At 41.4% G+C, this 27,577-nt stretch overlaps 1 protein-coding gene across 4 annotated transcripts; it reads left to right on the top strand.

Annotated features, from left to right (window-relative positions):
* Positions 1-65: 65 nt before the first annotated feature.
* On the top strand, positions 66-21,671 carry LOC104926361 (regulator of G protein signaling 8). Of its 4 annotated transcripts, none has more exons than XM_019272911.2 (6): positions 66-357; positions 13,026-13,136; positions 14,124-14,185; positions 18,691-18,857; positions 19,643-19,827; positions 19,977-21,671. In XM_019272911.2, exons 2-6 carry the CDS (start codon positions 13,036-13,038, stop codon positions 20,038-20,040), a joined length of 579 nt encoding a protein of 192 aa, XP_019128456.1. In that variant the 5' UTR covers positions 66-357; positions 13,026-13,035; the 3' UTR covers positions 20,041-21,671. The 4 variants fall into 4 exon arrangements, with proteins under 4 accessions (XP_019128456.1, XP_019128457.1, XP_019128458.1 ...); XM_019272912.2 differs by having other exon boundaries at positions 13,023-13,136; XM_019272913.2 differs by having other exon boundaries at positions 19,643-19,883; positions 19,977-20,075.
* Positions 21,672-27,577: the final 5,906 nt, after the last annotated feature.

Raw genomic sequence — 27,577 nt, 5'->3', positions numbered from 1 at the left:
AGTTCACTGTGCAAACAAAGCCCTCTCTCCCCCACACACACACACTGTCTCTCTGATTCCACCTCCTCTGCCTCTCCCTCTATCCATCTCTCTCTGCCCCCAACCTCCTCCTGCCTGCCTCACCCCCCTCCACGATTTCACACCATTGAGCATGCTGTGTGTAGCTCCCACTCGCTGGCATCAGAAACACGAGATATCTTCAGTTCTGAGCTGTGCAGATTCATACATACACACACACATACACACACACACAGCAGCAGCAGCATTGGCTGGACGGAGACTGCGTTCTGCCAAAACGTACGTTGGGGATAGGCAGAGATAAGAAAAGAAGGGGAGGCACGGCACACCGGAGTCAAGGTAAAGGATCCATTTATTGAATGACAAAGCGTTATGTAATTCTGCTGTGGACACGGAGCTCTGAGCATTATGCGGGTCTTTGTCATTCTTAATGGTTCACAGGACTGATTGTTGAACGGAGGCTTACTGTTAAATCTGAGTAAACACTGCTGATGAAGTGATTTGACGTCTCTGTGGCTAATATTGGAAATGTAAACAAACTATTGCAGGAGAGAAATGCAAAGCTTCATACAAGAGCGTATCTTATTTCAGTCTGTGAGGCTGCATGTCCAGATCTCCATCGAAGTGGCTGCTCGTTCACGCATGCTTTGAAAACCAGATCACACCCTCCCGCCTACCTTCCCCTGCCTTGATGCTGAACGCTCTTCAGTTCACTAAATGTCACTCATCACAGCTATCAAAGATGGAGTAGGTCTTTGAAGCCCAGAGTGTCACGTCAGGGTGAGCTGTGTTCGAACCCTTCTCCTCCTGCTTGCCCCTGGCTTTTGAACGTTATCAATCATCATGTCAGAAGCATTATTGTTACAGATACTGATCGGAAGGAGGATGTTGTTTTTGACGGGGTCAAGCGAGTGGCTTCCCCCTGCTTACTCGGTGGCTGCTGGAAATGTGGCACTGATCTCACTAACTTTTGGTGATTTGAGTTCTCCAAACGTCACAATGCAATGTCAACTCTGGAGCAGGTGTAGCAGGAAAACACTTTTTAATATGAATGTTACTTTATTATATTGGTAAACTGTTCCAGTAGTGTCGATGCCGCCTGTGGTATAAGGTACATACCATGTAGACGTCATCTCCCCCGCTCGCTGCCTGTCCCTAATGTTAACTGTCAGAGAAGTTTCTAACAAAGTTCCAATGGCATTACATTTCCCGACAAATCAAGTTAATTTGTCCTCTATCTATCCCTCTAGGGAAGTTTGTTCACTGCATGTAAACCTCAGTGTTAGGAGCAGTGTGCAGCCACTGTGCAGCGCCTGGGGACCAACTCCAGTCCTAAGCCAAGGCTGTTGACCGGGGCAGTGACTGACAGAAGAATTAAAGTCCCCATGAAGTCAAAACGTCTGCACTGTACTCCGGTATCTGGATGGAAAAACAACATTTCTTCAACATCTGTGGATGTTCTTAATGATTTTTTAGACTTTGGCCTTTCCTGAGAAAATGACACACTCTGAGGCATATATACATTTTGTCTAGTGAAGTGGTGATAGTGATTTCTGTGATTCTGACGGCTGGATGGACATATATAAAGTACGTATAATGTTACATGCATCTGTGGCCGGGCTTCTGTTTCGAAGATAAACAGTAAACTGCTGAACTGATAATCTGCGGGTTCCAGTGTGCAGCAGTATTCATGCAAGGGAGCGAGTGCATTGCTGCTGTATAGCTCAACACATTCAGTCAGTGCGTGCTTGCTACATGCATCTGACAACACAGTTTCAAATCCCACTCAAGGGTCGGCGCTTTTAGAAGACAGACCTCGTGCACGGGCCTCGGAGTGGAGTCGCTTTCTGCGATGCAAAATAAATCCCTGTGGAAAATGATTACATAAATGGCTGAAGGCAGGATGAGTGAGAACGGACATCAGTGTCTGTAGCTGCTCAGTATGCAGCACATGTCCAGATTAAAAACAGTTCTGTACAGCTGCATCACAGGGTTTGTTACACATGATGGTGACTGGTTGGATGTGCTAATCTGCTGTGAGTGTTTGCAAACATGTGCAGGCTTTCTGTGCTGGAAAGCAACAGCGTGTAACATTTCTACCATGTGCACTGGATGGTTCTAGTTAAATACCCCAACTAAAGTCAAACAGCATGAATATATTGTCATCAGTTCAACACTGCCCCTAACAAGCATGTCAGCAGGACCATACAAAAGCCCATCCAGTCCAGTCACATCCCATCATGTGCAGATATAGCCTACAGTAGACGACAAGCTCTAATTTTATCACCAAGCGAAATGTTCTCCGGAAGCTTAAAGCAAGTCAGCGGCGTGCCCTTATCATCCCGAACAACCCCTGGCACGTGCTTTTAATAGCCGCGACAGGCAGATGTGCTTGAGTGCAGTCTGACATGGCTCGGAGTCAAACACTTGGCAAAAGATGGGGAAGACTTGTTCGTCCTTCCTTTCCCCCCCAGAGGTGAGCGAGCGCGATGAAGAGCTTCAAGCACAGTCCGTTTTTGGAGATTTGTCTGGGGTAAAAGCAAAGATCCATGACAGGTTTCTTAATCCTCCTGACCCCCTGAAGTGCCTGTTTTTTTTATATTTCACTACATATTTTAGGAGCGCACATTTTAAAATCATTCCCAGCTTATGAAAACATAGAAAATCAAAAGTCCTGTGCTCTGTGTTGGACAGTGTTGTCAGAACTCTCCCGAGGTGTAGAGGGTTAAATCCCTTGAAGCTGTTTTAGGTATAGATGGATGGACAAAAGAGATGAGCATCTTCAATAAACCAGAAGTTATTGTACAGATGCCTCATAGTCCCCATCTCTCCTTTTGACTGACTAACTTATTGTGAACATGTAGCAATGTCTTTCTGAGCTTTTGTCAGGACAAGTCTGAAACACCTGCAGGCAGCAGAGTAACATTCATCCAAATGAACAGTGTACCTCGGTGGAAAGAGGATGAAATCATGAACTATTTGTAGAGCAGATGTGCAATCCTTTTCAGCTCGCCAAACAAGCTGCAGAGATAAATAATGTGCAATGTCCCTGCAAGGCTCTGCTCTTCTATTCTTTGCCAGATTAAATTATAAGCTGCCGGAGCCCGTGAACTAGGCGCAGATTAAGTTCATACAAAATAAATAGATAGAGGAGAGGATGTGTGGTGGTGGGGGGTGACGTTAATCTAACTGTACGAGTGAGAGTGAATGAAAAATATTATCACGGTGTTACGTGCTGAAAAAGCCCCTGGGCAGATTTATCCCAGGTCGACCTACCCGACTGTTAAAGAGAGCAATGTGCTCAGGTGTCATCACAGAGACGGAGCAGGATGTGTATGGAAAGGAACATGATTCACCAGGGGAAAGTTTTCAGTCTATTACTCATACTCAGTTCTTTTCTAACATTAATTTACCCTGGATATTATTGTAATCGACGGGTGGACATGAAAACTATGCATACTGTCAGCGCGTTCGTTGATTTGCATAGAGGAATTCTATATCTGAATTATTCCTTAGTACGAGTATTTATTTAGCATCAGGACATCAAAATATTACATGTACATGGACCTCTTTAGTTCAGCAAATCGCAGTCTGCAAGCATAAAGTTATATAATATGTGTGCCTATCTCATTGGTCCAAAAACTGTTGGGGAGCAGCCCTGGTTTAAACTTGGCTTTCCCTTGTTGGTGCACTGGCTGAAGACGGTTGGACCAGCCTGTTTCCTAAAGAGGAGGAAAACCTTCGATGTTCAGTTGTACCTAGTCAGCGATCTGAGACCTCTATCTTACAGTACGCCTCACATGACTAACTGCATACTGGGTTTGACTCTTTGACCCTGACGGTATCTTGTCCCTCTGTTTTCAACCGGCTGATAATCAGAGTAGCCTCTGTTCTACAGATCCTGTTTCAGTCACCTGACAGAGGTGGCCTTCTGCTCTATGGATCTAAAGAAATCAGGGTGATGAGTTGGCAACACAACTTACAGGTCACACATCATGTGAGGGACGACTGTATAAAATGTTTTATTCTAACAATACACAAAATGTTCTGTGCACACAAAAAGTTTAATTCACTCCAAAATCTTCAGGTCAGGTCGTGACTCTGTCCTCCTAGGACAAAAATGTTTGACTTTTTATTGTGACCAGAGACTCAGAGGCCGTTCGAGTGCAGGCGTTGTGCACTTTGCACCATTGGCTTTGCTGCGTATCATGCAGCATTTACCATTTTACCTGTATTAACACCAACATTTGACAACCAAAATATAATTATGACATTCACTGTGTCTACTGCATAGCCTAAATGGGCTACGTCCACTCAGAATATAAAAAATGGACAGCGTATGCATGACATCACCTGTAGGTTCAAGGAACTGCAGTTTTTGGCACTGTCTTCGGTGTTCGGTGTTCCACACTGAACTTTTCTGAGCATTGTTCCACTGCATTTTGATATAAATGACAGCGTGAATGCACTTACCTTTCTCAGAATAGCAAGTGTAAGTACGGAAGAGTATGAACTGAGACAGCAATAGTCATGCAGTGAAATCAGAACCCTGATGTGTCACACCTGTCAGGTAGACACATCATGCTCACTGTCTCAGATTTGAACACATCTGAGAAGAAAACTGAAACTTTTCAGGTCTTTTGAATGTTTTTTTTGTTCTTAATCACCTGTTTGCGTCTGCCAACGCCACCCTGCTGAAATAACAACTACTATACTATGACTAAAGGCTAAATACGGAACATGGCTGTTTATAGAATACCTGTCAATGAAAAGAGCAGCAGAGAAATGTATTTTTAAAGATTGTGCCACATCGGGAAGGTTCTCCGACAGCTGTACAGTGTTAGTCACAGCTGCGGCTATATATATATATATATAGTGCCTGTTTATTAATAAATCCCAAGTACCTGTAAGCTATTATCAAAGGTGGTATCTCCGTCGTTATTAAAACATCAAAAAGATGATCAATGATTCAGTTTATATCCCTGTTTCATAGCAGAGGATAAGAGGACAGACACATTATAGATTAAATCTAAATATAAAGTGCTAAAAATTTATGAATATTTCTACCGATGTCAACGTGATGTCAACCTGCATGTTTTATGTGCATCTGTCACGTTTTTACATCTGACTTCTGGGTCTTTTGCACTTTCTCGTCATATTTCTCTGCACCGTGTTTTCCCAGAAGCATTTTCTGAGCCGGCCATGACAATGCACAAATCTGTTTACTGTAAACAGCACATAACCGTGTCCTCTGGCACAGCGGAAATGCACGTGGGAATATGAAATCACTTTAAACCGAACTAATCCTTTTAAAAAGTTCAGCCACTTCCCATCATCGTTTCTTACTTTTGTATTGAGTTGCTTCTCCTGCAAGATGACAACGCATCAGCACAGGGAGACGAGTCACAAAGAAGCAGCAGTCTTTACAGCAGAAGCTCCTTTTTCAATTCATAATATTAATTTAGAAAATAAATAAGCAAGGCCATCGCCAAAAAGATTTTTAATGGCTGCCTCCGGGTAGGATTCAGTTGAGTTTCTCTCAAAATGAACGAAGTGAGGCGGTGGAAGACGGACTGCTTATGTCCACAGATGCCACCAGAATAAACATAAAATGGAAAACTTAACCCTAACCTAACCCTAACCCCCAGACAACACATGGACACAAGCAAGTAGCAGGAGTTCTATCCAGAAACAGTACCTGAGCCAGCATGAGTCCATCATATGTCTGCGGAAAACAGAAAGAAACTCAAAATAAGCCACGGTTTCCTCCTTCTGTTGTTCCTTCCTAACGGCAGCGACGCATCAGATGGTCTGACGCATACAGTACTTCTGTGGGCAGCTGGGTTTCCGTTCTCGGGGCAGGGCGCAGACATGAAAACACACCAGTGCAAGACCGCAGTTGTTGCTCTTGTGACTCAAATCCCAAATCTGACAACTTGTTCTGACACGAGTGGACGAGCCAAAACTGGACATCTTGTGATCTGACTCACAGTGCGTCCTAATTGGCATGGAAACTATCTTGGAGCGAATCGAGTTACACAATAAATGTGTAATGTAATGTAATGTCGCTGATTACACCAACATTTGAGAGATGTTCGGTACTGATTTGACACGCCAAGCTGTTGCATGTTCAACACTTTCCTCAACATTCCCTATGAATGTAGAACAAATATTCAACTTATGACTATGAAGCTTTTATTTACGATCGCACTGACCTACTTAAAGATACTGCAAGAAACACAACATCTGCTTTCCCCCATGTATTTCTGCAACTTTTGTGCTTTTCTGCAAAAGAATTTAAAAATGTTCCGATATTAGTCCTCAAGAAGTGATGAATGATTCCTCTGGTATCATTTGGTTTGAGTATTTTGAGTGTCATAGAGGCAAAGAGCCCGTCACGGCTCAGCGCTTCTGCAGAGAATGACCCTGTTTCAGTGTGTGTGTGTGTGTGTGTGTGTGTGTGTGTGTGTGTGTGAAGAAATGGAGAGAGGGCAGTGAGGCTGACAGCGAGTGAGCATTAATTAACAAGTTCATGAATTAAAATTAATTAACGGATATGTGAGAGACGGCTACAGATAAATGAGGATGTAGAAAAGCAGGAGAAGCACTCACATTGTACAGCAGTAGTTCCCAACTTTTCCATTAAATACCCCGATTTTATTACTGAGTGTTCATGGATATTCTATATTACAGTCGATGCATAACAATAACCGAACAGAACAACTGGGAAATTGTACAATTAATGAAAATCGGAAATGCAGTAACTGCAGGAAGTGTGCATCAACACACAAACAGCTCCTCACCCCAGCCTCCACCTCCTTTATGTCACATATCTGTGATGTCCACACATCAACACACACTGGCGTGAAGCATGCACTGCAACATGCATCATGACTCTTTTTATGAATTCACTGACATGTTATTCATACACCATTCAGCAATATGTCATTTTTTACACTTCTGTTCTTGGACAGATTGGCAGGTGGATTCAACTTATTTAGACTAAACTACAGAAATGCATGCTAAGCTAAACATTTCCTGTCATATATGAGAATTACATTGATCCTAGAAAGAATAAATCAGGAATATTGTCTGGTAGCTGTAATTTATTAATGGTAGAAAACAGTATGGATGTAGCTGGTAGTAGTAGCAGTGTTGTGTGCATTTTATTTCAAATGTAAATTGTCTTTGTTTTTCCCTGTCATAAGTTTTGTATTTCACATTTTCAGTAAGTACTGTATGGACACAGTTCACTAGTATACTAACGTTATCGGCGTTAACGTGAGACTCTTATCTGGCCATTAAACTATTCTCAAAGTTGGGTTGGGAGCTGGGTCTATACTCTGCAAACTATGATGACTTTCATCTTGATATTTTAGTGGATGTATACCTAGCCACAGTGTGCCTACTGTGAATTACCACATCAAACATGACGTGCTGACATGGATGCAGCTACGAAGCCGCCGGGTTTGCTTCAGGGAAAATTCATTTTTAAGAAGCTTCCCAGTGGAAACCTCGACAAGACTCAGGTTGTTTGCACCTTGTGCAATGCCAAATTATTTCTTCCAGTCTCAAGTACCACCTGAACGCAACATGATTTATTTTCATCACCAAGTATCAAAGTAAAAAAAGTCAGTGATGCATTTTGGAAACAGGAGATGAGCCCTGGCTTTCAAAGACTTACTTTTAGTCATTACTTAGGTACCCACACATATTCCGAATGAGCCATTTTAATCTAGATTAATCTAGATTTCATTCCATTACAGTGAGATTAAGCTAGATTTAAAAACTCTATGCCCTACCACTTTACATAACTATATATATTATATATAAATATATATATATAGCTGTATGATGTGAAAATTGTCCCAGATTTAGAGCAAAAACATGATCTGCTATAACTGGACACATCAAAACTGTCCAAAGATTCGAGTTGACAAGCTGCTATTTTTACGTGCACTCAGCAGGAGCGGCAGCAGGGATCTGACCTGTACTCGAGATGTTCTTTTAACTTGAGTGACTACGTGACACAGACGGTCTCTGTCTTTCTGCCTTTAACGTCAGTGCAGACATGTACTATACACTACGTATAGTATATTACAGTGTACATTTATTAATCGATACCGGCACCAACCAAATTCAGTTTTCACATAACTGACTGGACGTAATTAGCACAAATACAAATTCACATACACATGACTATAAGACTGCAGGGTCTTCTGTCAGCGTTCAGAAATGAAGACATGAGGGAAAATCTGAAAACCTGCATTGCACCAAGTTAGGTAACATCAAAGGATGTTCATGCAAACACACACACACACACACACACACACACACACACACACACACACACACACACACACACACTTCCATGATCTAGATTTTAACTTCTTAATCCACCAACCCCAACGGGCATGTCAGATTCTGGAGGTCTAGCGGATGTTGCCTGTACTTTTAGATTCATGAGGTGTGTGTGTGTGTGTGTGTGTGTGTGTGTGTGTGTTTGTGTGTCTCTGAGACATTAGAGCACTGCTGCTGTTTTTAGCCTCCTTCCTCCAGGAGCCAGCCTTGCTGCATGGCTGAATAGAACATGCACTGCTTCCTCCTGACTACATGTATTTGTCAGGGATTTTTTTATAAATAGCTCAGCGATGACAGCGGCACGTGTCTGCACCATACTGCAGACGAAGAATGCAACTCACAACAGGCGGAGAGAGAGAGAGAGAGAGTGAGAGAGGGGGATCTGTCAAAAAACAGAGGAGGAGAGGCGAGGACAGAAGGCATAAGGAGAGGGAGGAGGGAGAGCTCTGTTATTATGTTATTGACAAATTGGCACCCGCCAAACAGACTTATCAATATGTCCTTGTCTCTGCTCATCAACTTCACTTGATGATCTTTGTTTGCTGAAAAAGGCGCATGCTGACTTCAACTGAAATAAATGCGTGCATTAACGTATTAAAGCTGCTGTCCAGTGTGGCAATATTTACACCACAGAAGAATTCAAGGCCAGATGTGTTTACATGAAATTCAGAGCACTAATTGCAGTCTGACAGAAATATGTTGATAAATATGTAATCTGCATATGAAATAACCTCTGATTTGTGCTCGGCGTCTGTTATTATCTAGTCATGCGATCCGTGAAGGGTGTTGCCTGCATGACAGCAACATAAAAACACATAGGTCATTCATGGAATTTAAATCAAATTAACAAGTCTCATTAACAAGTGCAAAGCAAGACAAGCCAGGCTTGTAAATATTGCTCAGTTGGTCTGTCCATCCATCACTTTGGTCCAGACCTACGTATTTTTGTATTTAGCCAGTCAGTGATCTGACCTCAGCGTCCTTTTAGTGCCTTTTCTGGAGCTTTCAGTCAGTCTTCCTAGTTGTCATTTCTTGTTTTGTTTAAGGACGTCATATTATCTGCTAAAGAAGTTTATTTGATACAGTCAAAAGCTCCAGAACAGCTCCATGAATGGGGCATGCTGAAATTTATTGACTTTGTACTTTGCTGGAAAAAATCATGTTCTCCAGAGGATGTGTACAGTGGTCCCTCGTTTATCGCGGGGGATACGTTCTAAAAATAACCCGCAATAAACGAAATCCTCAAAGTAAGTTTTACAATTATTATACATGTTTTAAGGCCGTAAAACCCCTAACCACACACTTTTATACACCTTTTTACATGCATTGTGTACAGTACTCCCTTAGTTAATCAGGACGCAGAACACAATGCACATTCATACTGTACAGTACACTGTAAAAAAAAGCATGCAAAATTACACAAAAAAAACCCGCGAAACAGTGAGTCCGCGAAAGGTGAACCGCGTTATAGCGAGGGACGACTGTACTAATTTTCTTGATCCTCTGACCTTTTCTCTTGCACCAACCTTACGGTGTGTTACAGAATGCTAAGGGTGTCGTTTCAGAAGGTCTTGGATTTTTTGTGATTATCAACTTTTGTTTTGCATATTATCCTTAATTTTAAATTTTTTGCCTTTCTACCCGCAGTGCTACAAGTACAGCGATATATCTCGTATTACCCCTAAATTCCACCGGGGACAGTGCGGTGCCGTGTCTGTTCTACACAATAATTGTGATTCCATCATCATACGTGAATGGTCTGCTTTTGATAGCAAGCAGCACTGAGTAGTGGGGTTTTGTTCGTAAACGAGCCGGCTCTAGGAGCCGATTCTTTGTAGTGAATGAGAAGAGCCGACTCCCGGTGGGGAGAGCCGAATCTTCAAGCCAGACCAGAAACACACAGAACGACAGAGAGATTCATCAGCTATTCACATTTAACTGTGTAGCTTATTATTCATGGTAGAAACACATTAACACAAAAATAGATGAGACACAGAAGCACAGTGCTCCGCTTCTGAAAAGCTCTTAGTGTGAAGTCACGTGGAGAACGGATTAAAACAGCGTTGCAGCCACGCTGCGCCTGGTTGCATGACTTCCTCACACAGTGATGGCACTAACACGCTAACCCCTAAATCCTAACACTCTTTTATAACCTTCCACGAAAGACGTGGGGTAAAAGCCGACCCTCGCTTGTGAACTTCAGTAAACACAATCCGCCGTACTTAAAATATCTGTGCCCATTATTATTTTTCAAAGTCCCTGCAGAGCGTTCATTAACAAATGAACTGCACCTTCAGATTATGACTCACGCTGACGACATACCACCCTTCCATTCCAGCGCATCTGTTTTATAACATCTGATACATAACGTGGGTGTTCTGGGGCAGAAAGCATCATAATCTACATCACATCTGAAATAAGCTGCAAAGACTAAAACCCAAACCAAAGCAGAGTGTGATGTTTTTTTTATATCCTTTATGTAAATCCTCATATTTATCAAACACTCCATTTTCATGTTAAGACCTGATGTACAAACACAAATATAGGATGTCTCGAAACATCCTGTCAGAGGTAAATTGAGGGACATCAGAACACGTTAATAAATTCCAGCAAAAGGCTTTCGGTTGGCTAATGAACAGTACATTTCATGCAATGTTCCCAATTTTAGATCCAAGCATCAAAACAATCCCACTGCTTCAACTCTGCAGCACTGATACCGTTCGAGAGACAGAAACACGACAAGGAAAGAGGAGAAAAATTCGCTTTTAAAAGGTGAATAGTAGCATGGATTGAAGACTAGACAGCTACAAGTTGTAAAATTGTCTTAATCTGTTAGAATATATGGCAGATCCATCACAAAAACTTAAATCGGATTGAAGCGTGGCTGTGTCTCAGGGACAGTCTGTCCTGGACGATGATATCCGTCTCTTGCTGCTTGATGCAGTTAACATTGAGCTTTGTGTTAATAAATTAATCGGTAGCAGGGATGATGCCTCCAATGTAAGTAAAGAATGACAAGATTGATCATTTATCAAACTGAAAGTTGATGAACGCGCCTCTGAGCACCTCATCATTTCGACCTGTGTGTACATCAGCTCTGCATGAAGTACACACATTCTTACTGCACATGTGTCTCCATAAATACCAGTTTATAATGTGTAAGCATAGTTTTTGTATGTGGCCCATGTCCCAGTTTAAATTTAATCAAATGGATGAGACATCAAGTTTTAATTCATTTTGTTTCTGTCTCTGATGCTGAATGTTTTTTGTTATGTCTGGTTGTTTTTGTCTCTCTCTGTTGTACTCGGATCTTAATCTCAATTAAATTACCTGATTAAATAAAGATATAATCAGATCACATGAGCTCAAAGCCCAAAGAAGGATCATAAGATGATGAAAAGGTCAAAGGATTACTAAGCAGCACCTCTAACGTGATAATTACCACCTTAAATCTTGATTGTTTAATCAAAACAAAGTCAAATATCATATGCTGTATGGCGATTTATGGATATCAATCATCTTGATGTCTTTTTGGAAAGTTTCCTCCTGTTCGGAGGAATCAAAAAAGAAAATCTATGAATTCATTCATTTCTTATAAAGTTCCCTTTGCCGCAGCCAGTGACACGTCGTCTATCCATCCAATGGTTTTCATTATTTCCTCTCTGTGAAGTAGACCTACTTTGTCAGAAATCTTTGGCCTTTGATGGAGCATTTTTTACGACCGTGCCTCATCTGGAGTGACCCATGTGTCCCGGAGGCAGAGCGCTGACAAACAGTACACGACAGCAGCAGTGTACAAATGAGATGGGACAGCTTGTGATGAGAGACGGAGGAGATATGGTTCATTTCAGTATGTTCAAATCTCTGTATGAGAGAACAGAGGTGTTTTTATCAAAATCATAATTAAAGGCTGGTGATAAACATTAAATATCCTGAAAGCCAACAAAGAAATGAACTGTACATTTTATTTTTTCATTGATTCTGTTTGATCATTCTAATAAATTAGGTGTACAACTGTGAGTTAATGCAAGCTGCAATTATCAGAGAGAGCTCTGCCTCCGTAGAACTGAGTTGCAATCCCGAATTGTCACGTAGGAGGTTTTTTCTAAAAACCTGCAAACTAAGAAACCTCATCGGGAAGTAAATTTGGATCTGAAGCTCCCTGAGATATTCAGAGATATACTGAATCAACTCTTTGCATATGGAGCTGCACCTGTCGTCTCCGTCCAGTCCTGTCCAGTCTGCCTTATCTCTCTGCATCTTGTTTCTTACAATCAGTTTATTCATCAACAACATTTGAGCACATATGCATAGTCAAAATATCTAAAGGGGCAGCCCGGCTACAACTTAGCAACAGCTAAAATATGACGGCAGCGCTCTTGATGGTTTGTCTACAAATGCAAACTTTAGTATCCAGAAATTGACTTGAGGACATATTCAGCTTCACTCCTGGAGTAGTTTGGGTTGCACTTTCCTGATCTGGTCACAACATTATGTTCTTTATTTGTCTCTGTGTTCAAAGTGACAAATATACCCATGCAACCACACGTGAATCATCACAGCACACATGGGGACAAGGTTTTACCTGCAATGCTGAGATACAGACATAAGACAAAAGCATAAAACACTGTGTGTCTCCTCAGCAGGATCAGCACCATGAAGACAAGACTAGGCTGCCTGTCCCACAAATCTGACTCCTACAGCGACTTCTCAGAGTTCCTGCCTCCGGCCCATGAAACCACCGCCAGGTGTCTGAAGTGAGTCTGCCAACATTTGTCTGTGTGACGACAAACGTTTAACTCAAGCTTCTGTCCTGTTAATTAACTAAGGTGTCACATTTGGCCTTCGAAGTTTGGCAAATTAGAAATGAATTGCATAAATGTTCGAACTTTTGAAGTAAAATCTATCTTCATGTATAAGTTAACAGTATTTTAGTGCGATTAAAGTCTAATTTGCATAAAACTTTTAATTCTATTCTTGTTGTTTCCTCAAATTAAAAGCTGCTTTTTAATGGAAGCGGAATCGGAATGTTTACCGATGAAGAAACATTTCTCTCGGTGTGATTTAATTTACACTTTAGCTGCCTAATGTACTGCCATAACAAATGTGATGAATTAAACACAAGCATTTGTGCAAATGAGGTCAGTCATTAGGCGTATTAATGCCTTAATTTGAAGACATACTTCCGAGTCATACTGTGCATAAAATATGGGTGGTAAATTAATTTTAAAATACTTCCAGGAACGTGTGTTTTCTCTCCTTCTGTCAATCAGTGCCAGCATTTATATGCAAAGTAACAAGCTGCTTCAACACACCATGGCATAAACTTTATTCGTGGTAAAGGTGTGAAAGCATTACTGGACTTTTATATCAGCAAAAATGTGTTTCAGAAAATAGCTTCGTCGACCAAAGTGGAGCGGCACAATAATGTTAATGCATCTGTTTAATCTCCGCATGGTGTTTTCCCATAATGTTTTCACCACTCCAGGAAAGAGAATTAGAGCAAACGTAAGCTATTGTTCTTCTTCTGTCTCCTCTCCCTCCTCCTGTCATCGTTCTGTAATTGTGACGAGGCATTAAAACGACTTTACAAGAACAGCTGTGAGCATAAATCATACATTAAACCTGGCTGCCCTTCAATAATACATACAGTGCTGTCTCGTGTTGAAAAAATGCATAAGAGCGCAGTGTTTGGTTCACATCTCGCTCAGGCACTTTTTACTTTTGGCTTTTCTCTCTGTCAGACTCTCAACGGACGAGGTTGTCCGATGGTCAGAATCGTTCGATCATCTTCTCTCTCACAAATGTAAGTGGACATTATTTTTCTATTTTTACAACAGTCCCACTGCACATGTCACACACAGCCGACAATGTGAAACGTACAGCCACCTCATAACAACATTATGTAAGAATTCAAATCAGTTTTATTTGTATAGTGGCAAATCATAACAAAAGGTAACACAAAGGCTAGACCGTACTCTTGTAATATTATTAACAGGGACTCAACAATTCCCACCATGAGCAAGCGCCTGGCGACGCTGGCAATGATTTAAACTCCTTATAAGAAGCAGAAACCTCGAGCAGAACCCGGCTCATGGTGAGGGGCCATCCCAGGTCAGCACAGCTAACTGAAACTTTATTTATCAGAAGGATACATTTGTCGTATTTTGACCCAGAAGATCCAGAAACACAAAAACTCCACACAGTGGCTCCTCAGGAACCTATAGGTGATGTCACAGATGTAACATCCATGTTTTTATACTGTCCACGGCCACAAAGCGTTACATTCATGTAACATTTATGTAACATTCATGTAACATTTATGTAACATTAGGCTGAGATGGAGGCAGAACTCTCTCTGATAATTGCAGCTTGCATTGATCACAGCAGCTTCACGGCTCTCTGCTATTTATTTCTATAGATACTCCACTGTGCATCATGTAACATACTCTTACATTAAAGCAATATTATGTAACTTCTCTACTTTAAAATAACAATGTCCTGTTTCTTTAAAAGTTTCTATTTGTCACTCGGCAAAAGCAAAGCCAATTTCTTTTCCTCTCGCAGCTCATCTTATGTAAGGGTCTCATTTCCGTGTTGTGAGGACTCCTTACCACAAAATGAGTCACATACTTGTCTGTGACCTTCCCCTTCGACCAAACACACACACACACACATGCACACACACACACACTTTCTCACAATCATCCCTCTGCACAAACAGGTCATGTGTTTATTTTCTAACTGCTAACAAGCTTATGTGACGTAACTGAAAATCAAACTCACTCAAGTGAGAGATTAAAGAAAACACAGGTGGATTCAGAGCACGGCCACCTTGTGAGATGTCACCATAAACACTCACACACACACACACACACACTTGTGTGTTCTCCTTCGAGTAATATCAACATTTAGCTGATATGGAAACCACTCTTTGGCTTTTTAAGACGAGACTATTTTTTAACATGTGACTGAAGGTCATGACACCCGCAGGCATGGGGGCAACATGCTAACTCCAGAGTGCCCCATGCACATTCATTTTATTTATACATCACCAAATGATAACAGAAATAGAGCAAGTAGTCCATACTCTTTATAACATTATTTACAGAGGACTAACAAGCGACGGAAAGCATGGTTTAACTTGGTAGGGCAAAGAAAAACAGCAGTAAACCGTCTCAGTGACCGGTGTGGACCTATGTGCATGTACGTGATGTCTAAAGCTTCCTGAGCAACAAACCTTAGTTTGTCTTTATATGTGTGAAAGCCATCATATCAAACACCGTGTGCCTCTGTCAGCCGTTGCACTTGCGTGAACGTCACTGTATCTGTTTTGTTGGAGCTCGTGACATAACTACGGAAGCCCTAAAAAGCCATACATACATACATACATACATACATTTTATTCCACCCGTTTTCCCGCGATAATGAAATAATTAATTTGAGATCTCGAGAAAACGACAGTCTAGTGTATTAAATCATTGCAGGAAACATCATTTTGCGTAGCAATGTCAGAGGAGCAGGAGAATATCTCTTCAACACAGGCTGAAACAGCTTCATGCTTTGCTATAGATAACGTACACATTAGTGTGCTTCATCTGAGAAGACGGCGAGCAAGGCTTCAGCTTTATCGGAGACGCAATCCTGATGTCGTCATAAATACACTGAAAATCTAAACTGACTATCTGTATTTCAAACTCAGTGATTGTTGAAATGTTTTGAAGAACAAATACAAAATAAACTAAAGGTGTCTCCTGCTCCTCTGACACTGCTACACTAAATGATGTTTCCTGCGATGATTTAATACACTAGACTATCGTTTTGTTTTCTCGAGATCTCGAATGAATTATCTCGTTATCACGGGAAAACGGGTGGAATAAAATGTATGTATGTATGATGCTTTAGGGCTTCCGTACATAACACATTGGTTTGACATGTAACCATAAAAAAAGGTAATTTCGTCCACAAAAACATGGTTTAGAGCCTAGAACAGGGCCTTTCCCCGCAGGCGGAGACGGCGTGTCACACTTGCGTATCCTGTTTCAATCGACCAAGAATTAGAGAGGTGAACGACAGCATGTACATTAACACACACACACACACACACACACACACACAGAGACATACACACATTACATAAGTAATGTCAAAGCAAAAAGGAACAGTACTGAATGTTCCCTTGGATATTAAATTCACTTTCACTTAATCTAATTTAAAAAGAAGGCGCTGACTGCATTACACTGACTGCATTGCTAGTGTCATTCTTCAGTGTTTAAAGTGATTGTGTGTTGTTGTTCCCTGACCTGTACACACTGCCTGCTGTTACGTGGAAGTGCACAAACGTTCAGTGAGGTTAACAATCACGTCAGGGGTTACACTTTGTGTTTTAGCCGTTCGGAGTGACACACACAGCAGCCGTGTTTTAAACTCACAGGGACGATGCATTTCTTGAATCATATCTCGTCTGGTTTCGTCTGAGTGCCACATGATCACTTCTCAGTCCCCGGTAATTGTCTCGGCCTCAGCTGCCATGCATTGTCCTTATTACTCCCAGCTGCTCCTAATTGCTCTGATGTATTTAAGCTCCAGTCTCTGGACGGTCGGTTCGTTAAGTTCCCCGAGTTTCTCAGCTACATTTCCTTCTAGTGTCACGTTAACCTGTTCTGGATTCTTGCCTCAGATCAGTCAGTCTGCACTTCTTATGCAGCCGTCTGTCTCTTTTAGTCCTCCTTGTTCTCGGTCTCACCCGCTCAATCTTCTACCAAGCTACAGACCATGAGCCCATCTCCTGATGAGTATATTTAAAGACACCTTAATAGTCTTAGCGGTTATGAAAGCATCTTATCAAACATCCAACCCTGTGGAGCTTTTTGTTCCCACGAGCACACAGGTGGCATGATTCATGTCCTGCTGATGGTTTAATGTTTGTTAATACTTGGTGGTAATATTTAGTGTAACTTTCAGCTGCAGCCAAAAGCATTAAACCACTCCACTACTATGCTCAGCATACACAAACCTGGTGAAGAGATAATGCCCTGATCTGTTGGTGGGGACCAAAAATGGAGCTAAAAGAGGGTTTATGTTTGTCAGGTGGTCAGATACACAACTTGTATCTGCTACCCCCAGCTAGTTTAAGGATACACAAAAATGCCTCTTGGTGATAAACACTAAAAGTCAAGTCAAGTCATATATAATACATAAAGTGACATAATTACAACGAGTTAAGACAAATGATCAGATACTTAAGTTTGGTTAAAAGCCAGGGAGACAGTGCGTTTTTAAGGAGGATTTAAAAACCTCAAATGATCCAGCAGATCGGATGTGCCAGGGCAGACGGAGACTGAATAACTTTGCCTCCAAGAAAACTCGGATGGAAAACCTTAAAGGAAGAAATGTCCATACTTTCACATAGTTACAGTCTTGGACTTCAGCTGATGCTACCAAAACACCTCAAAATGAGCGATGTACAAGAAAATGGCAGAAATTTGTATCTTCATAAAGACTAAATCTAAATAATATGACAAAATTTATAATTCTGGTTGCCAGTCGATATTTACTAACGCATGTTCCTTTTGAAACATTTCTCATGAATTACAGTACTTGACTAAAAATGGATGCAGCTCTACATGCCAGAAAAGTCCTATTAAGCCCATAACTAATGTGGAGAGAGATGTTTTACATTCCCAGCAGACCTTTTCACAAAGCGTGTCACTAAAGAGAAAATCCTTTTCCATGCAAGTCCAAGTCGACGAGAGGGAACGCTGTAAAATCTTTAAGATTCCCAGTCTGCTTTCCACTTGTTATCACAGTTATTTGGGGATTTCTTGACACTGCAGCCGTGTGTGTGTGTGTGATGGTGTGATGTTTTTGCATATGCACAGATGGACCACCCCCTCCGCTCTGTCCGGTTTCATAGCTCTGTGAGGTAAACAGCAGAATAACATGTCAGTGTGACATGGGCCCCATAGAAAAACATGTCCTTCCTCTGTGTTATCATCAATAGGAGCACATTAATTAATCACTTATCTTGACTGATGAAGGCAGGGGAGTACTGATTTATTTGCTCTAATCATAAGAGCTGATTCCCGCTTCTGGGAACAACAGTGTGTACGCACTGGAAAAATGTCAACATAGGATGAAGGGTATTACCACATGATCAAGCTACTGTATGTTGAATGGGGGGGGAAGACATCCAAATAAGAGTTCTCAGCTGCTGGATGGAAATAAGTGCTACGTTGTACTATCAATCATGTTTTTGTTGTTGTTGTTCCCCTCCTCCCTTTTACCATCTGATTCATTTGTCCTTTCCAGATGGCCTGGCTGCCTTCAGGACGTTTCTCAAGACAGAGTTCAGCGACGAGAATATCGAGTTTTGGATGGCCTGCGAGGAGTATAAAAAAATCAAGAGCTCAACCAAGCTTGTGTCAAAAGCTAACAAGATCTTTAAGGAGTTCATTGACATTCAGGCACCGAGAGAGGTCTGTGTCTGTGTGACTGGTGTGTGTTTTAATCTGTAAATATACCAAGAGATTGCAATTACCAGCTTTTTACGTACTCACCTGACCTGTTTCCTTTTCACAAAGAGTTGATCTTTCCTGACGTTTTTTCCAGAAATCATAGCACATATTGCTTTCACAGGCCCTGGCATGTACCTGCATTGACACACATACTGGTATTAACATGATCCAGTCACAAGGACAGCACACAAGTTCACACCTAGCATTAAAGTGACCTCATGTGATCAGATCTCACTTCCCGGCTCTATATAGAACAAAACACGTACGTCATTTTCGGTTTGCAGGGACCGGATATCTTTTGTTTTTTAACTGGCAGCCAACATGCTAGGAAGACTGAACTTTTTTTTACACAAAGAGAAATTATATATATTGGAAAGACCAGCTCTCATGGCACATTTATTGGCTCACTTGATCAACCCACCTCCAGCTCGTTCATTGGCTTCACTGATTCCTGAACTAAAACAGAAATTAGGTAATTGCCTTTCCAAATCAACCAAATAAGTGTTATCTGATCTGCCAAAGCTGTAGTCAAGGTTTGTCTTTTTGAATAGTCAAGTGCAGACGATGTTCTACCCCTGGTAGGTTGCCAAACGCCACCACCAGGTACATTACAACTGCCTTCTGAACCGAAGGAAGAATAGCCAAAAAGGGTTGTATTCCAAGTTGTGGTCTGTGGCTAACACTTGAAATAATAATGTTGCTACATTCTCTTTTCAAATATGTATTTCCTCTTATTATTCTGGCAGGTAAACATTGATTACCGCACCAGAGAACGGACCAAGCAGAGCCTGGAGGATCCGTCTCCAACCAGCCTCAACGAAATCCAAGCTAAAGTCTACTGTCTCATGGAGAAAGACTCCTACCCACGATTCCTCAGGTCCAAGATGTACCAGGATATGGTCAACAGGGCACATGCACAAGGCCAGCGGAGGTCAGTTTGACTGAATCTCATGAAGACCAGAGAGGACATAAAACTGGACCTATACTGTAAATCACTCATTAACCCTTTCACATATCAGAATACTGTGAATCTGCAAGGATGGGGCGGCATGTTTGACTGTTTCCTTTTGTCTACACCAGCTCCATGCATGCAATCCCTCTAGAGAAGACGTGTCTTGGTGGACTGCACTGTGCGGTACCGTGAAGAAGATTGAATGAGGATAGGCTAATCGTTTTACCTCTACTTGGTGCTGGGCGATATGTCTAAAAATATAAAATGACCATATCATGTGATAACTATATTTATCTGGGATTATTCATGGTGGGAATTGTTGGGTCTCTGTAAATAAAATAGAGTCTAGACCTGCTCAATATGGAAAGTGTTATGCAATAACTTTTGTTATGATTTGATGATGTATCATGGCATTTAAAATGAAACTCATTCAAAGTATTCAATGGAGCAAGAAACTGCAAATTCCCCAAACAAGTGTTGATCTTGGAAATCCATTTACTGTAATTGAAAATCTTTATTTTGTGCTAATTACATATGCCAATGTATACACAATTTCATCCCTTGAATCCATTTATATTAAAATATTTACATAGATGGTCTCCTGATTTGTGGACACTCGCCATTTAACTAAGCTGTTAAACGGTCTTTTTCTGGGGCCAGTGGTTCCACCTTCTTTAGCTGAACTCTTTGTTCTATCTCCAAATTTGAATCCGCCATCGTTCCAAAATTTCTTTAACACTTGTAGCCTTTCCATCAAAGTACAACAGGCTGGTGTTAATGCTCAGGAAAAATGATATCCATGGCAAAGTACGGAGTTGCTTTTTATTCTTCCATCGAGATAAATGTTGTTACCCTCTGATCGCCCAGCACTATCTCTACTTCTCTTCTGTTCTTTGTGAAATAGACACTGTCATATGCAGGTGACTGCACCTGTTGTGGTAGTTTGTGTGTTTACAACAGACAGTAAAGTGAGTCGACACTTATCTGAAACTGTGCCAAACTAGATTGCACTTAGATGTTGATATGAATACATAATCCTGTGTATTGTAAACTCTTGCAGGTATTCTGTGTGACATTAAACGTAAAGTTTGAAGGTCCATTGTATTTTGTAATTCTTTTTGCTTTCAATTCATGCTATTCAGGAAGTGAAGATGTGCTGTCACCCCTGTTGATCTTGTTATACAAGGTGCATCCTATTGATTGACTGGAATTTTATAAAATAATATTCATACTTTTTAAAACTAGGTTTGATTAAAACCATGTTACTCAACTATCAGCACCTGTAGCTCCATGAAATGCAATCTGTTTCTTTGGACTTTCTTTCTGGACTTTCTGGTCAACGTTGCCTTCAAAAGTTTGACTAAATGAGTCATTATTTGTCATGGCTAAAAATTGCACTGGATTGCATAACTGATTTGCTTTTTAATATATCCAGTCGTAAGTGCTTGTTTAAACAGAACAAACATCTCCCAGTCCTGCAGGTAGTGAACTGAAAGCAAAGCTGACCCCAATAAAATCTGTTCTGAGTTGAAAAATGTGTTGTGCAAATTTTCCTAAATGTATTTTCAGCATGATGCAATACTCTGAATAATTTACATATTGTATAGTATGTTCTGACAACGACTGCAAAAAAAAACTAGTAGAATAAGTCAGTAACATGACGGATGTGTTTGCCTGGAAAACAGACAAATATTTTCTTTATTGCATGTGGCTGAACATATCGCCCTGTATCGTCTGTTACTGTGTTCCACATGAATGTAACCTCCCCTCCCCCCACTATATTTTGTGATTAAAAATGGATCTGCATCTATGCTCTGTGGCTTCACTGTCATAATACCAAAAGGGTATTAGTTATGAAATTACACTGACGATACACACAGATTGACCTCGATCCCGACGTCGTTTCATAACAGTCCTGAATCTGGAATGATTCAGTGTTCTATTTCAAAATTGATTTTTTGAACAAGAGATTTAGTATTCTCAGAATCATTCCACTGGAATAACTCACAGGTGAGCAATGTGCAATGTACTCGCTGTGCAGAGTCAGTTTATGACTTTGCAGATGGAAGATAACTTCACTCAACATCTAAAACTTTATATTTAGTCACATCCCAGGTCGCATGTTGCAGCCGCTTTAACAGCGATGAGTCACACAAAGTATGAATGTTTGATTATTATTCTGTTTTTAGTTTTCCGCCAGACTATTTCTGTTTTAACAGCAGCTGCGCTTTGCAAGAAAACTCCTGCTCTCTTTTAGTATCTGGGGCACTGGTGGGATGAAGTCGCCCACTTTTGACATTACACATCCATTAACTTTGCTGTTGTTTGTCGATGTGTTAGTCACTCAGAATAAAGCGAATGTGGGACAGCAACCCTCTGCTCAGCAGACACAACACAAACCTATCTGGGCCAAGCAGAGTGCAAACACAGCCAGCTCATATCTCGCTGTGGAAGAGCTTACAAGCCGAGCGTCAACTCAACACGTAATCATGACTGCTGCAAACCTATCAGTGGCTATGAAAATTAAAGTACTGGGCGTCAGAGTGTGAGTAAACCATGTGTAGGTGCCGTCGCTTTTTTTTGATGGGATCAATTATGAAAGCTGATGCTGGCCTGGTGCTCTGTTTTAATGCTGCAATCCATTATATTTCGGAAAATCCTACCATGGAAAAGTGCAACGGAATATTAAATCGACAGAGTGCAATACCACTGTGGTAAACATGGACAGCTGTACACGTGTATTATTTTACTTATGATAAAAAAGTAGCAAGTCAACTGACTAGTCCAGCAGCAGTCAGCCCAGCTCAGCATCTGTCTTTCAGCCTTTTATTTCATGAAGCCCTCGCCAGTGACTGGCAGCTTCTTGCTTGCACACTCGCTCCTTTTCTCTTCCTCCGTTGACGTCCTCTTAAGTCTCTTCTTCCCTGTTATTATACAAAGCCTGGTTGCCCAGCTCCAGATTCTGTCATGACACCAGCTCTGCTCCCTGTCAGCACTGTGCTGCTCTCTCTGGGCCTTTAAAACCTCCCCAGTTTTGGTCCGTCCTGCACACGACTTCAAACCCCACCGGGAGTGTTTCAGAAGCGTTTAGCCCGTCGGACTTTGTTTACTTGCTCAGATTGGGTCATTTTCCTGGTTTATGTGCTTCTAAATATGTTTCTACTAGAGATGTGACTTTTGATCAAAAACACTATTTGAAATTCGATTCGAAAATCGACAGAACCCCGCCCGCCCCCACCCACACACCCAAACGCGTGCACACATGACAGACAGGGTGAAAGCGGTAACGGTTTAATGAGTCAATAAACAATGATAAACAAATAAACAATAAACTTCCATTCACATCACATAGCCAACAGTCTCAAACAATAATATAGGCTTCCAATTTTATTATTTATATTTACTATTATTTACTATTTACGTCTGTTAGAAGGAACCGCGGGTGAAACTGCCCGTTTAGGGAACGATATTGAAAGCGCTCGAACAGAGTAGAATAAACCTAAGACATATTTTTGTTTAGAAAAATTAACATGTCGACGTGGTCGGGATGGAGACGGGTACGCAGCCTATTGACAATCAGACCGGCTGCGGAGAACACACGTTCCGATGGAATGCAACACAGGTAGGCGGCGCCTACCTGTGTTGCATTCCACTTCATTTTCATTTATCAAAGTAAATGAGGACCATACGGAACTTTTGCTACCTCGCTGCATCTCTGCATCACACTACACGTTACCGATTGCAATTCTTCTTCTGTTATTTTGACTACCTTTACTGTACGATAGCGGCACCCTCTGGCCGAATTAATGCAACAGAGTATGTTAGGAACTAGGAAACGCCTTTCCGTGCTCATTTTTTTTAGTGGAATGCAACGTAAGCCAAAACGGCATTCGAAATTACTATTCAATATTCGAACTCGTCACGAATATTCGACTATTCGAAAATCATGTCCCATCCCTAGTTTCTACATGTGTAAATATGTAACAGCGTCAACAGTTTACTTGATGTGCAGCAGCCGGAGGACATCAGAAGGCAAGCATTAATCACCTGATTATGTCAGTTCATAATAATAATAATAATAATAATAATAATAATAATGTGGTAAAAGGTTACAGTTTGGTGCAGACAGTGAATAGCAGACACTGTGTGCAGTTCTTGTTGTGTAACAAGCTTTTACAACTTTGTAGTTGCCATTTCTTTTACCATTCACTTGCTCTGTGCTTGAGCTTTGCGAGGAGTTTGCAGTCTTGGTCTGCTACTCGTCTCTCTTGAAACTGTATTGTTGTTTGTTAGTTTCTACACTGCAGCATGGACTGAGCACACTTTGCTGCAGGCGTTGCTTGTTTTCCTTCAGATGACGTACCTTTGGTGAATCACTCCCATAGAAAGATGTCTTTAACAAAACGGGTTAATGCATTTGAAAGACAAACACATGCACCGCTTTATGACTAGCAACAGGACCAGTGACTGCTTTCCTTTGCCTTTATTTATTTCTCTCCCTCTCTGTATCTTCCTCAGTCTGTCTCGCTCTCTCTGCTGTCTTTATCAATAGCAAACACAATACCCATGGTGCAGCGCTCCCATGACTATGGATCATGGGCAGGATGAGGGGGACGGTCGATTACTACTCCTGTTCAGCTCTGAGACAAACAACAGAGGCGGTACAGGAAAGAACGACAAAACAAATTTGATTGTCCACGTTACAATGACCAGAATTAAAAAAAAAAAACAGGTGCAGCAGCCTCACATGACTGCGATGATGTAAGATGTAAACACACCATGTTTTTAACAGTAAATTAAATCTCTAATGTGATGTACGAGGCCTCGCCTGCAGAGATAAACACAAAGAATCATCAGCTCTGTAGATCCATGTTCATTATTTCAGTTTTACAGTCTTAACTTTCTTATCAACATACTTTAGTTAACACTGACCACCTATCGAAGTGGAACCAGAATGGACCATTTAGCTGAAGACTCGGGAGTTGGAGACCAAACCAGAGTCTGAATATTGGAGTGTCAAATGGAAGGAAGCAGGAGAAACATTTCTTTCAGCAACTGACATGTTGCCCAAGACAATTAAGCAATGTTGTAGTACTCGATCGGTCTTGAGATCGTTTTCAGGACCGCTTTTTGAAGGTCTCTGTCTCAGAATCGACCGCATTTTTCCTCCGTCTTGTCTCTTGTCTTAGGCAATGGACTGTGGGCATATCAATAAATAAAAAAAAACCTTCGCACGCACTCCAGGAAAGTAAATGTAGGACACAGCAGAAGAAGCTGTAACTGTGTGGGAGGAGGGGTCAGCCAAATCTTCGCTAACAGGATTTGGCTACAGGAATAACGAAGAGTTAATCTGCCAAACAAAGGAAACACAAAGCAGGCTGTAAATTCTGATTACTCAGAAACTTTGTGCCACTGTTCAGGATCCTCTTCTAAAGATATGTGTTGAATATCAGCTACGTAAAGAGGCTCTAAACTGCCTTTACTTGGTCTCAACACCTCTTGGTATTTGCCTCAGTATGCTCATTATTAAGTTAAACTCTGAATACAATACATACTGCACACTTATGATATGTTTACTTTATCCAACTCTCATATTCCTACAGGAGTGGACTGTCCACTTGAGTGTTACCTGTTCCTTTTAGTCACAAACAACAGTCTCTGGGAATAATACCTGCTGAGTATTGACATTACTGATTGTTTGTTATGATCTCCAAGGCAGCCGGTACATTCATAGTGTGTGTTTGTGATGTTGACAAGAGTCAAATATCAGTCCTGTTGTTGTCTGGGCCTGACATTTCGCAACCCCACCACTGGGTGTACAGCAGGAGAAACAAAACAAAGCCGTTCACGTCAAGTTAATCATTATCAGCGATTTCTCCGGGGCAAGCAGCGCTTGTAAAGGACCACCTACGAGCTGCAAGTCGTTTAACTGCTGGAGGCGCTTTTATTGGAGAGAGCATCACGCTTATATTTAATTCATGGTTGTGAAATCTGCTTCGGTGCAGCCAGATATCCCTGCTCCTCTCTGATTACAATCCACCTCTCTCCGATACACATAACATGGTTTTTAAACATTTAAATAGTCCACTGATGTAATACTGAATCTAGATGGTTTCAAGGATGCTCGAGGATAAAATGATACAAAATGAGAACACACGTGACAGCAGACACACAGCGCAAATGATTTCCGATGCGGGCTCTGCTCCAGAGAACATTTGTGTAACATAGAAAAAGAGGAGGAACGAGGAGGCCTTTGTGGACTTCAGCAAAACGTGCTGCTGCACGTGTGCTTGGTGGCAATTGTCTTTGAAGACTGTGCCCATTAATCCAGCAGATTATCATATCAAAAGAACCATGCTGCCTTTGTCCACTGCCCTTTAAAAAAAAAAGGAAAATAAAACACACCTAGTTACCAGTGTTTGTGACGGGCTCCACTAAATACTCTATGTAAATATGTACCTGACTACACACTCGTCATAATGTTAAAGAGGCCAAATCCTAGACAGCAGGCAGAGACGGTAGCGAGGAAACGAGTTGCAACATACGGGGTTATCTTTATAGATAACAGTATTTTGGACATCTGTCAAGCTAGATACTGGAAGGACAACTGCAGGGACACTAAGACAGACCATCTTTGGGATTAACAGAAATATTACTTACTAGTCCAACAGCAAGAATACTGTCATTAGGACCCGAGCATGTTTTGCGAGGCCCTATTGGATTTCGAATGTCTAAAAGTAAATCGCATTTTCGACGGCCTATATGTTCTCGAAAACTCACGAAAATTTGCCTACCCCCCCAAAGTCGGATGTAAAATTCCGTATTTCACGGGTCTCGCACATGGACGTGCAAAAATTTCTCTACAGCGCCACCTAGATGTATGTTTTCGGAGGGGCCCCTCGCCACGGTTTCATCCACGTGTACGAAATTTGGAGGGAGTATGTAACATACCGAGACGCACAAAAAAGACTCTTGGTGACCCGGGCTATAGTGAAGCGTACGGCGTCTGATTTTTGTCAAAGTTGGACTTTTCGTGTTTTTGGGGTCATTTCCAGGGGTCGTATTTGAATGAACTCCTTTTAGGGCTTTCATCCTATGTGTTTGAAACTTGCCGTGTGTGTTCTTAAGGCCTCGACAATAAAAAGTTATCAAAATCTCAACTTTTCATCAGAGGGCGTGACCGTGACGGCGCGTCAAAGTCAACAGTGCCGATTTTTTTTCGGAAAAAAAAAATGTGACTCCATTGACTTTTTGGCTGATTTCAACTTTTTCAGAGCTGTTTGAAACTTCTTGTGCTTATTAAGACCAATATTATTAAATTCGGCTGCATAATATTATTTAGGGGGCATGGCAAAAGTGCTCTATAGCGCTCCCTTGAATTTTTCTTTGAGGCAGCCCCGCCACAGTTTTGGACACAGAGTTCACAGAAACTCAGCCGAATTGTAGAACATGGCAAGACCTACAAAGAAGTCTCTTGGAGCAACGGGCTACAATGAACAGGAAGCCAGATATTTAAGAATAAAAATCAGCATTTTTGGTGTTTTGGGCTGGTTGAGAAGGAGTCATGTTTGAACGAACTCCTCCTAGGGAATTTATTCAACTGACTTCAAACTTGGTAGGTGTGTTCATATAGACATACCGAATAAAAGTTATCAAAATGATGAATTTTGGGGAAACTGTGTGGGCGTGGCGATCCATAAAAAGATTCAAAGAAGAAAATCGTCAGGAA

Source organism: Larimichthys crocea, chromosome XVII, assembly GCF_000972845.2.
Source record: "Larimichthys crocea isolate SSNF chromosome XVII, L_crocea_2.0, whole genome shotgun sequence".
Classification (NCBI taxonomy): domain Eukaryota; kingdom Metazoa; phylum Chordata; class Actinopteri; family Sciaenidae; genus Larimichthys; species Larimichthys crocea.
Note: the sequence above shows the minus strand (reverse complement) of the source record. Positions and strands in the feature narration are given on the sequence as shown.